At 49.0% G+C, this 12,484-nt stretch overlaps 1 protein-coding gene across 1 annotated transcript; it reads left to right on the forward strand.

Moving 5' to 3' along the window:
* The first annotated feature begins 476 nt into the window (after nucleotides 1–476).
* Nucleotides 477–12,081, forward strand: pgap4 (post-GPI attachment to proteins GalNAc transferase 4). The gene is made up of 2 exons (XM_086294706.1): nucleotides 477–578; nucleotides 9,250–12,081. The coding sequence occupies exon 2, from the start codon at nucleotides 9,496–9,498 to the stop codon at nucleotides 10,699–10,701; it is 1,206 nt and encodes a 401-aa protein (XP_086150832.1). The 5' UTR covers nucleotides 477–578; nucleotides 9,250–9,495; the 3' UTR covers nucleotides 10,702–12,081.
* The last annotated feature ends 403 nt before the right edge of the window (nucleotides 12,082–12,484 follow it).

A 12,484-nucleotide genomic window follows, 5' to 3' on the forward strand; every position in this document is an offset into this window, starting at 1 on the left:
AAATGTAAACCTTGTGCCAGTTTCCCTGTACGGTGACAATAAAGGAATCTTTGATAATAGATGATAAATAACTTTTGGTGGTATAGAAGAAATTTGTTTACTCTTTAACAGGAAGGAGTGCAGAAAAGTGAAGATGTTCATGTATGTTTTAATCTGATTCAGTTTGTGTTGTTAAATCATTGAATAGTGGATGAAATATGTTTGTTTGTATGTTTGTGTGTATGTGTGTGTCACTTATGGCTGAGCTGTTCCTTTTGCAGTGTTTATTGTGTGCAGTATTATGATTATCACACTCAACTCTGTGTCCCTGATAAGTGTTTAAAATGTTTTTGAGAGTTTTCTGCTGTCGTGAAAAAGGGAGAAGCGGAAGGTAGCTTTCATTAGTGAGAACAGAAAAAAAGACCCCTCCTGTATGCATTTCTTGTGTCAGGTGGCGCCACCTGCTGATCAGGAGCAGTATGCACCTCTGCGACTGTGTTCTCAGTAATACGGTATTTTACTGCGGGTCACTTGCCGTATCTTAGGGGAGGTTGCTGTGATGTTCGGTCATGTTAGCGAGGAACGGAAATCGACCGCAAGTAAGTGTTGTTTATTTATTTGTCTGCCGTGTTTTCTCTCAGAATGTCTGAAATGAGGCCCTCCTCATTCTCGGATGGTTCACGCGGCGTAACGGTGATCTTTGATCCGTATTTCACAGCGCTGGGACGGCGCGAGCAACAGAATTTAATCTGGCACGTTAAGCGCAAACAATCCTGTGTTGGGTGTTTTTACTAACTTTGACTGATCCGTGGTGTTACCCAGAGCTTAGAGAGAGCGCTGTTTAAACACAGACCGTGTTTCTTGCCGTATGGTGTCATCTGTTATTCACTTTTAAAAAATAAAGCGACCACAGCGAAAAAAGCACAGTAACATTTCTTGAGTTTATTTCTACTTTACTGGCGTCCACGGCTTTGTTGGCACACGCGCGGAGTTTGTAAATACTAAAGCGCGATATAGTTTATTATCTAAAAATAGCGACGTGAACGCGCATATTATGTGAGCCACACTTCCTTTACGGAAGATTTCAGTGTTTCCCTGATTGCTGGCTCCTTACTGTTAGCAAACGTTTACTCGGGCTACCGTCTTGTCACGGGGGTTATCGCAACACGTAGATGCGTGGAGTATTTCTAGAATCATAATTTCCTAAAGTCAGATGTAATCGCTCAGTGTGGGGGAAAGAATCACAACTCACAATAATTTCTGTTGAGAGCTCCAGCAGATGTTCTTAATGTACAGGCTGTTATCAGCTACCAGCTGCTCTTTGTGGATGTACACACTTGAATTCAGCCAGATGTCAGCAGACGTTTCATAAGTTGTCTTGGCTGATTTCCATCCTCAACACTGAGAGGACACTGCTTGTACTAACTTTTTACTAGGCAGCCACTGTGCACCAGTCACACACTGCTCTTTACTTTAAATCCATCACAGTACAGCAAGCTAACCTGTTTATCCAGCACTAACCTGCAGAGCAACCTTATTAGAGCAAACAAGAATATTATCGCTAAAAATCAAGATCGCCTGATTTTGTACACTAACACTATCACTGGGTGAAATCCGCCCCAAACCTACTTTACCCTTTATCACTATTGCCGGTGACAATCACCCGAACACAAGACTGTAGAAAAAGCGGGCTTTGGGGTAGGGAAACACCCAAAGACACTTCAAAGACAATGCTGAAGCTACACAGGGACCCATGACACTCAGAGAAACGCAACTTATTAAAAATCATGTAAATGCAAGTTAGTCTGCCTCAGTTTGTTGTGCAGCATGTTTCACAATTTTAAAAAAAAAAAAGCAATGTCACATGTCAGGACCCTATCTGACTTAAAAACATGAGGACTTGCATGTTAGTTTCAAATTTCCAGTTTATCCAGCTGAACTGAGCAGTCCTTATCTTTAAATCTAACCTCTCTTCTTCTCCTGCCTTTCTTATCTTTCCCCATCTCTGAGTGAAGTTAGCTATTGTAACGTTCACAAGAACCAGACGGTTGGGGTCTCAGTTTGTCCGTTTATTCGGCACATAAGCCAGCGGGTTGTTAACTCAGGGGGAAGCGCTCTCGAACTACACCTCTCTTCAGCCTGGCACACACACAGAACAACCAGGTCCCCCCACCCCTTCCTGTACACCACCCTCACTACTTCCTGCAGCCCAACCAAACATGAATCTTAAAGGAACAACAACAGTGTGCAGAGAAAACCAACATGTCACTGTCCAGTAACACTTAACCATCGTTACACTGCCCCCCCAGCAATAAGTTCCTCGTCCCCGAGGGAACGACACAGTCTCTGAGGCGGGGCGGTAGCCTACGTTCCCTCCTTGACCTCCTGAGCCCCTGAGGAGGACGAGGAGCTTCGGGGCTTTGGGGTGAAGAGTCCGAGGGGGGGGAACGCAGCCCCGGTCGGGGGCCCCTCTGAGCAGGGTCATGGACGCTCTGTACACGTCCCTCTGGAAAGGAGGGGAGGGACTGTCCTCTGTAGGGGGCCATCCGGTCTCTGTGTAGCGCTACTATCCACCCCCTAGGAGGCAACTGCACCCTGTAAACAACCTCCCCCACTCGCTCTAGGACGCTGCAAGGCCCCACCCAGCTGCTATCCAGTTTAGGACACCGTCCCTTCTTCCTCTTTGGGCTGTAGACCCACACCAGCTCCCCAGCACGGAAGTGCCTCCCTTTAGTGGTGATGTCGTAATTCCTCTTTTGGCGCAGGCCTGCCTTCGCCAGCTGCTCTCGGGCGTAGGAATGTGCAGAATCCAGCCGGTCCTGCAGCTTCCTTGCGTAGTCCCGGCCCGGTGGTGCCTCTGGCGCGTCCGGGGGTTTCCCAAAAGCCAACTCTGCAGGAGTTCTCAGCTCTCTCCCTAACATGAGCAGGGCAGGCGTACATTGGGTGGAGTCCTGCACTGCCGACCTGTAGGCCATGAGGGTAAGGGGAAGATGGTAATCCCAGTCCCGTTGGTGTTCTGAGGTAAGGATGGCTAGCTGCTGGGCCAGCGTCCTGTTAAACCTTTCCACCAGCCCATCGCTTTGGGGGTGAAGTGGGGTGGTGCGGGTTTTCTTAGTCCCAAGGCGTTCACACATGGCAGCAAATACCTTGGACTCAAAGTTACGCCCCTGGTCACTGTGGAGGGTCTCTGCTGTTCCAAAGCAGCTGAACATCCCCTCCACTAATACATCAGCGACCGTCTCAGCCTCCTGATCTGGGATGGCGTATGCTTCCGGCCTCTTGGCAAAATAGTCCATGGCCACAAGAACATAGCGGTTTCCTCTGTCTGTGCGAGGAAATGGGCCCATGACGTCCACAGCTACTCGCTCCATTGGGGCTCCTGCTGGTTGCTGCTGAAGCTGAGCCCGGGACTGGTCTTGTGGCCCTTTGTGTGAGGAACATGCATCACAGCTGCAGCAAAAGTCCTCCACATCCCTCCGCTGTTGACCCCAGTAATAGCCCTGGCGGAGGCGGCGAAGAGTCTTGGAGACCCCAAAGTGGCCAGAGCCAGTGCTCCCATGGCAGGCTCCCAGCACAGCTGACCTCAGCGACCTTGGCACCACAACCTGCCACCTCTCCTCCCCCGTGGCAGGATCCTTCCAGGCACGCTCCAACACCCCCTCCTTCAGCCTGAGAGCTGCAAACTTGGCCCACAGCCCCCTGGTACAGATGGAAAACCCAGTGACCTCATCCCAAAGGGGTTGCTCCCCCTTCTCCAGCCACTGCAGGACCGGCAGCAGGTCTGTGTCTTGTTCCTGCCGTGCCCTCCACTCCGCTGCATCCACCACCAGAAGAACCCTGCAGGCGAGCTGTGCTGCTCCGTCTATTGTCGTGAGTTCCCGCTCTATTTCCTCTCGCTTCTCACAGTAACGGCAGCCAGCTGCAGCACATGGGCGGCGAGAGAGGGCGTCTGCGTTAGAATGGTGCGTCCCTGCTCTGTGCTCCACGGTGAAATTGAAGGCTTGGAGCTCCTCCAGCCAGCGAGCCACCTGTCCCTCTGGCTCCCTGAAAGACATCAGCCACTGAAGGGCAGCATGATCAGTTCTGACAACAAATGCTGTGCCGCACAGGTAGTATTTAAAGTGTCTCACCCCCGCCACCACAGCCAACAGCTCTCGTCGTGTGACACAGTAGCGCCGCTCGCTCCTGTTCAGGACCCGGCTGAAGTACGCCACCACCTTCTCCCCTTCCGGTCCAACCTGCGACAACACCGCTCCCAGCCCCACATTACTTGCGTCAGTGTCCAGGACAAAAGGCAGGGCGGGGTCAGGGGGGGCAAGGACTGGGGACTCTGTCAGCGATCTGCGGAGGGTGTCGAACGCCTGCTGACAGTCCTGGGTCCAGATGAAGTCACGGTCCTTCTGCAGCAGGTGGAAGAGTGGTGCGGCTATGGAGGCAAAGCCCTTCACAAACCTCCTGTAATAAGACGCCAGTCCTAGGAAGCTTTTGAGCCGTTTCTGGTCTGCTGGTGTGGGCCACTCGGTAATGGTGTGAATTTTTTCCTCCAAAGTGCTGATGCCCTCACGACCCAGCTTGTGGCCCAGAAACTCCACCTCCCTCCTCATGAAGTGGCACTTGTCGGGATCCAGCTTCAGGCCTGCAGCCGCCACCCTCTCCAACACTTGTCTCAGGGCATCCAGGGCAGCATCAAAGGAGCTCCCGTGCACTAGAAGATCATCCAGGTAAACCAGACACCGTTGCCGTGGGACGCCAGCCAGCACACTGTCCATGAGCCTCTCGAAGGTCGCAGGAGCGTTGCAAAGGCCAAAACTCAGGACTTTGAACTGCCGTAGTCCCCTGTTAGTGCAGAAGGCTGTCTTCGGTCTGGATTCCGGGGACAGTGGCACCTGCCAGTAGCCACTCCGCAGGTCCAGGGTGGAAAACCAGGAGGACCCGGCTACTAAGTCGAGGGACTCATCAATCCTGGGAAGGGGGTAAGAGTCTTTCTTCGTCACTTTGTTGAGTGGTCTGTAGTCCACACAGAAACGCATCCTAGGACTTTTTTTCTTAGGCACCATCACCACCGCGGAGGCCCACGGGCTATCAGATGGTTCTATGATGCCCGCCTTCATCATTTCACACAGCTCCCTGTCTGCAGCCTCCTGATGAGCCAGGGGCAGGCGGCGGGGGCGCACTTTAATAGGCTGGGCATCCCCGGTCTCAATGACGTGCTCTACCAAGTGTGTCAAGCCAACATCACTTTCTTTCAGGGCAAAAATGTCACTAAACCCTTTTAGTACCTGCCATAGACTCTCTTGCTGCTGTGGAGTCAGCCCCTCACAGTTCTTTGACCAGATACTCCTCACTGCTGAGAGCCTCTCCTCCTCCTCCTCCTCCGCTCGCTGTTCTGCTGGCGGGTCTGCAGGGGTCTCTGCGGTGGAGGTGGACGCCGCGGCAGATGCTGTGCAGACCGGGGGAGGAATAAGCGGCACCTTCTTCCCATCAGGGAGTACGAGGAGGCCTTTGCCTAAGTCCAGTACACCACCAATGGCTCGTAAAAAATCCAGCCCAAGGATGCAGGCGTCCTGCACGTCAGCCACCCAGGCAGCATAAGACACACCGAGGTCCCCCACCTTGAACTGGAACACTCCCTTCCCTCTCATTGGGGCCAGATCACCGGTCACAGTCTTAAGTTGCACGTTAGTCGGTTGTACAGCAGCTCCGGTTGGGACAATATCGGGTCGGACCAGCGTTGCATTGGATCCCGTGTCCAGCAGGGCCGTACAGGACACCCCCGCAATCGTCACTGGAACATGGCAAAAGCCGCCAACCTGGGTCCAGCCCACAGTGATGGCCGCACCGGGTGGAGGTGGCGGTGGTGTGGGGATGTCGTTCTCCCAGGCCCGTGTACTCCCGCCTACACGGGCCCGTGGGCGTTTCCCTGAACCGCTGCAAGCTTGGGGCACTGCCTGATGAGGTGTCCGACTTGTCCACATCCCCAGCAGCTCTGAGGTCGGCGGTGTGGGCCAGCCCGAGGGGAAGGCGACTGCAGCGAAGCTGTCTGCACCAAACTGCACAGGCCCGCTGGCGTCTCCATCTGTTCCACAGGTGCTGACACAGCCCTCACCACGTGTGCGTCGTCAGCGCCCCCAGAGGATCCTGCAAGCATCTCCCTCTCCAACGCTAGCTCCAGGGCTGCACTGAGTGTGGCCGGCCGAGCAAGCTGAGTTTGCATGCGGAGCTCTTTAGGGCTCAGGGCCTGCAGGAACTGGTCCCGAGCTAACTCCGCCTGCACTGATGGTGGCATGCTGTCATACGCCCTCCGGCAAAGGCACTCGACTTCATGGGCCAAAATGCGGAGGGGCTCACCTGGCAATCTGCGTCTGTTGTGGAACTCCGACCTCAGCAGCACTGGTTGGTTATACTGCCCGAAGCGCCTCTGAAGTGCTCCGACCAGAGCATTATAATCTCCCCTCTGCTCCTCGGTCAGCAGCAGCAGGCATGCAGCTGCATCCTCACACAGGCACAAAGCCAATTGGAGAGCTTTATGTTCCTCAGACCAGCCAGCTGCAACAGCTAACAGCTCGAACTGTGCGATAAACACTTCCCATGGCGTCTTGCCGCTGAACTTAGGCGTTTTTATATTCGCTGCAGCTTGCTGGGCGCCGCCATGTTTGTTTACATCACGTGACGGCGCGCCAAGCGAGGTCAACTCCTTCCCGCCGGAATCGCGGCCGCTGTGCGAACAGTTCCCGAGCCTAGTCAAACCTGGAGAAAATCCAGCCTCGGCAGACAGCCGCAGCGCCGTTTCCCTCACTCCATGGGCGGGCGAGCGCGGACGAACCTCCCTCTCCTCCCTCTCCTCCGTCTCCTTCTTAATCCTGCCCGGCAACATCCTCGTCTCGTAACGGCAAGCGTCGCCGGCAACAGGATCTCGGGCGTTCTGGGGTTCTTTTTTCTTTCTTCACTTCTGACACCAATGTAACGTTCACAAGAACCAGACGGTTGGGGTCTCAGTTTGTCCGTTTATTCGGCACATAAGCCAGCGGGTTGTTAACTCAGGGGGAAGCGCTCTCGAACTACACCTCTCTTCAGCCTGGCACACACACAGAACAACCAGGTCCCCCCCACCCCTTCCTGTACACCACCCTCACTACTTCCTGCAGCCCAACCAAACATGAATCTTAAAGGAACAACAACAGTGTGCAGAGAAAACCAACATGTCACTGTCCAGTAACACTTAACCATCGTTACACTATTTTCTTTCTCTGTGAAATACAACAGTTGGACCTTTAGCTAGCAACACACTGTGCTACAAGCAGTTTGAGCGTTTGCTAATGTTTGCTGAGCTTATAGTTGCATTTGAAATAACCTGCCACAACATGTTACACCTTTATTGTTGCTCCTCTTCTGTATGGCTAGCTAGATGCTGAAGTAGCACAACAGCAACTTGTGGGTACCGGCAGTCTTTCCGGAGTTGTGCTGAAAAAAACAAAACAACAGAAATTTGTTTAAAAATATAGGGAGTAAAAGTAAAAAGTTGTCAGAAAAATAAATACTTAAGTAATGTACAGATACCTGAAAATTCTATATAAGTATTTTTACTTTGTTACTTCCCACCTGTGATTTTGGTACTCACATTTTTAACATGTTTAAATTAACTAATGGTTTTGTATCCACCACCACAGTGAAGGAGGAGTTCAGTATAATCAATACCTCTCTCACTTTACTTAGGTGTGTGTGAGCAATGTCAACATTCTGGCATTTAGGGTTATTTTTAAGGGTCATTCCATATAACATAAGCTAAATCTAAGAAGACTGTTATTTATTTATTTGTATAAGAACTTTATACCAGGTATGTGTGAAGTAACAGAAACAAGCATTGATTTCATGGATGTTTTCTTTGTTTTCTGACAGCTCAGAAATCTTCAAAAGCGCTTTTGGGGTAGATTTAATGGGTCATATCACCAAGTGGTCAGAACAGTCTAAAAGATGTCCTTTCCATCTATATTTTATACCAGGCTCAACGTCTAGGTGTGATTCCTTAAGGATAAAATCTTTTTCAAATTCATGTTTGCTAATGCTTGATTAAGAAAGTGCAAGGAGGGAGTAAAAATGGGCCAGCGTTACAAACTGACAAAACAAGAATTTGAAGGTTTAATAATAATGGATTGGATTTATATATGGCGCTTTTCAAGGCACCCAAAGCACTATTCATTCACTCTCGCATTCACACACTGGTGGAGGCAAGCTATGGTTGTAGCCACAGCTGCCCTGGGTCAGATTGACAGACGCGAGGCTGCCATATCGCGCCATCGGCCCCTCTGGCCAACACCAGTAGGGTAAAGTGTCTTGCCCAAGGACACAACGACCAGGACAGAGAGCCCGGGGATTGAACCGGCAACCTTCCGGTTACAGATACGCTTCCCAACCCCCTGAGCCACAGTCGCCCAAACAATTTCACAAACAATCACTTCAGTCACTTCTTTACCATAAACCTGGGCTCAAGCTATATTTCAACCAGCCCCATGTACTGTCTATAGTTATACCTCATACAGTAATGATATGATGGTAAAATGTTGCATGCCTTGTGGGTGATCGTGGCTCAAGGTTGCCGGTTCGAGCCCCGGCTCCGACAGTCTTGGTCGTTGTGTCCTTGGGCAAGACACTTCACCCGTTGCCTACTGGTGGCGGTCAGAGGGCCCGGTGGCGCCAGTGTCCGGCAGCCTCGCCTCTGTCAGTGCGCCCCAGGGTGGCTGTGGCTACATTGTAGCTTGCCATCACCAGTGTGTGAATGAGTGGATGGCTTTGGGGTCCTTAGGGACTAGTAAAGCGGTATACAAATACAGGCCATTTACCATTTGCCTTCACTGTATAAGCGAACATAAAAAAACAAATTGCTGATTCCAAGCGGTTCACATGGCATGCACTCACTGATTTATCATGGAATAATCTGATAACGTAATGCCTTTTAAAAAGAAGAAAACATTTATCCTTGAAAATTCATGTTCATTATTTGTATTATATCATTAAATATGCAAAGAATATATTTAACAAAAATCTGGTACAAACTAGAAAAAGAGAATGTTTGCCTTCAAAATAAAACGTTGTGCTTACCACTGCAATACATTTGAAAAGGTTTCAAATTTTTTACTTTGAATGTTATTGTGCTCCATTTCCAGTTTGTGTCAAACTTTCCACATGAACTACCACTAGCAAGTAGTTTTCTAATGTAGGATCTAAAGGATAGCTGAAAACTATAACTGAGAAATACCTTGTCTCTCTCTACAGACATCAGTGGAGAAACAGACCACAAGGACTGAGCTGAAACTCTTACCACTCTGTGGACAAGAAGAAGAACCAATAGCTGACTCATTTTCCACAAGGCTATCAGATCACAGCCATTTATTCAGCCACAGTCATTATGTTTCACTGCTGTGGTAAGTGCTAGTGGACTGCTATATCATATTGGGACACTGTAAATGTTGACCTAAATCCTCCAGAGCAGATTCTTTTTGACTTTTTTTTTGTCATCACATGACAAATTCCCCAATGCCTCGATGGAAAGTGTTCTTGAGCCAGTACCTGCGATGGTCCAGCACAGTCACTCAAGCCTTCGCCCTGTCCATCATCACATTTTGTGTCATATTTCCTCTGTGCTGCCATCGTCTGCTGTACTCTTACTACTTCATTAAGTCCATGTACCTCGATTCTATGAGTGAAGTGGTGCTGCGGGAAAGCCTAGATCGAGGTCAGGAGGCTCTGCACTTCTGGCAGAGCTCTTCAACTGCAGCAACGTCCAGATTCAACAACTTCACTCAACATCCTGAACTGCTGGTCACTGTGGTAACAGCCAGGCGGAAGGAGGCACGGGACTACCACTACCTGCTCCAGGTAATGCTGCAGCTGAGTAACATTGTGGGAAGCTGTGGGGAGCAGAAGTGCGCGGAGGTGCTGGTCTGTGATGTGGAGAGTGGCCCGCAGGAAAATCAAGATGCCAAGGTGCTGGAGAGCCACTTCAGGGTGGTCCGGCGTTCACCTCAGGAGCAGCAGAGCATACAGGAGCGAATTAATACCTTTGAAAAGGAGAAGAGGGATTATGTCTTTTGTCTCCGCAGAGGCTGGGATCTGGTGAAGCCTAAAAATATTGTCGTTCTAGAAGATGATGCTTTGCCAAGAAATGACTTTTTCATTGTTATAAAGGATTTGTTGTCACGTAGGTTTGCTCTTCACACTCTTTACATCAAGCTATATCATCCTGAAAGGCTACAACGCTACTGGAACCCTGAGCCATACCGCATTCTGGAGTGGGTGGGGCTGGGATTGGTTGGCGCAACGGCTCTCCTCCTCAGCTTTCCTTACTGGAACCCTTGTTCTTTCTCGTTCACCCTGTCCGCTACCCATCTCCTCTTTTTCACTCTATACTTTATGACCGCTGCAGAGTTGTTGGGGCGGCATTACCTTCTAGAAGTCCGGAGAATTTCCCCACAGCTGTATGCCGTCTCGCCAGCTACCGAGTGCTGCACCCCAGCCATGTTGTTCCCTGGCAATGCCTCATTAAGGGTGGCTGAGTATCTAGACAGTTCATTCTGCTACAAAGGGCATGCTAAAGACATTGTTCTGTATCAAATGGCCAGGACAGTCCCTGGGCAGAGGTCCCATAGTGTAGAACCCAACCTCATCAGTCACATTGGGGCTTATTCCTCAGTCAGAGCTAACCCATCCAGGCCCAAGCTCCTCTAACAGAAGAAGAAGAAGAACTTCTGACTGCAAGGTTCACTTTAATCTGGTTTCTCCTTCCTGGGTTTTGCTTTTTTACCATCTTCTAGACTCTTTAGAAATCTTAACAAATTACTCAGTGAATGTTGGTTTGGTGATTTGCATTGAAAACTATCAAGGGATTCGATCGATATATTAGTAGATGTCTACGTTCCAGCTTGTAGACGCACATGTGTTTTTAGTTCTCCATCTCTCTGATATACATTTATTTTAATCCACCCTGCACAAATTGTGTAAAAGGTGGTGATGGTTTTTCTTCAGAAGAGGTTGAAAACCACACAAATTAATGCAGGAAAATAGCATGTCCTAAATTATTTTATATAGAAAAGTTAGATGGCAGAAAATGTTACTTTGACCCATACCTTGAAAGCCTCTGCCACTTCTTTATTGCCAAATCATCTAACCCACTCTCACTGAGCTGTGTGGGACCCTTCTGAAAAAAAAAAAGTAAACGGTTCTCTTCTTTGTTTACCTTTTTAAAAAAGAAGCCAGATGCTGCCAGAATGCCTGTTTTTCCTTTGTCTGTCCTTTGACTGTTAAAGGATTTATTCGTTTTTTATATACAATAATCACAGTAAAATAAAATGTAACTCCTTAGAGTAAGGAGAGACCAATTCACCAGACTATGCCTAAAGTTTCTAAAGTTAAGTTACAGTGGAACTGGTGTGTGAGAGCGATAGCTGATTTAGTCGCCTGTCGTGTTTACATATTTACATTAACCTTTTGCAAATATGAAAGTGGGTAGAGCCATTGGCTGTTGTACTCTTAGATTGAAATAGGTTTTAATATTGTATAAAAGCTAAACATATCCGTATTTTGCCACCTGGGATTTTCCTCCAAAATGGTACGAGCATTCAGAAGTCAGCTCTAATTGCTGTTTGCTGCAGATTTTCTTTTCAGTTGTCTCACACTCGCTTTCTTTCTCTAGTTATGCCTGTGTGTGTATTTGCATGTGGTGATGAAATATGAGCCCTGGCTCATGAAAGACTAATGTCTGAGGACGACATTCCTGGTTTGCGTGTGGATTTCTTTGTTTTAATTTAACAGGTTTAGTGATGTAACAGAATGTACACTAGTGGCGGTTCACTCACAATGAACAGTCTAAAATTTTGGTTTCAGCTCAGGCCTGCTCTTTGATTTGATTTGATATACCTTTATTAGTCCCACAAGGGGAAATTTCATAAGGCCTCCGACCTATTGCATGCAATGGTGGCGCCATCTTACCCTCCGACCATACATACATTACAAAAAACATCACATGGGGAAGACGGGTCAGAGAGGTATAACAATGGAAAATGCACCACATGAGGAAAGATAAGGAGAAAAAAATAACTCCCCCCCCCCCCCCCCCCCCCCCCAGACTGACCTCCAACAGGGAGATCAGTTTGAGAACAGAAAAAAAACCCCACCTCTGCACATGAAAAAACTCTTAATACACCAAAGAAACACATGACAAGCAACAGGGGAGGGTAAAGGGTGAGAGACAGCCGAATTAGACGTTTGCTGGTCTCCTTGATCCCCGTCAGCATCGGATTTCTTAGTTACTGCTATTAACCTTTTGCATGTGGCTCCTATAAAGCTTACACTGATAAGAGCACATTTATCACTGAAGTTCACAGTACTTGTTGACACACTGCCCATGAGTTCATTCAGTAGACAGAAACGCTTTCTGTTTTGTAATCCAATGCTGAGCTGGTTGAGCAAACACTCCTTCCTGCTGATTCTGAAACAAAAACCGCCTGCTCTT

Source organism: Aulonocara sp. 'chitande type north' Nkhata Bay, linkage group LG6 (assembly GCF_057382095.1).
Source record: "Aulonocara sp. 'chitande type north' Nkhata Bay isolate Kocher_YH1m ecotype deep benthic linkage group LG6, A_spYH_male_GT1.1, whole genome shotgun sequence".
NCBI lineage: Eukaryota > Metazoa > Chordata > Actinopteri > Cichliformes > Cichlidae > Aulonocara > Aulonocara sp. 'chitande type north' Nkhata Bay.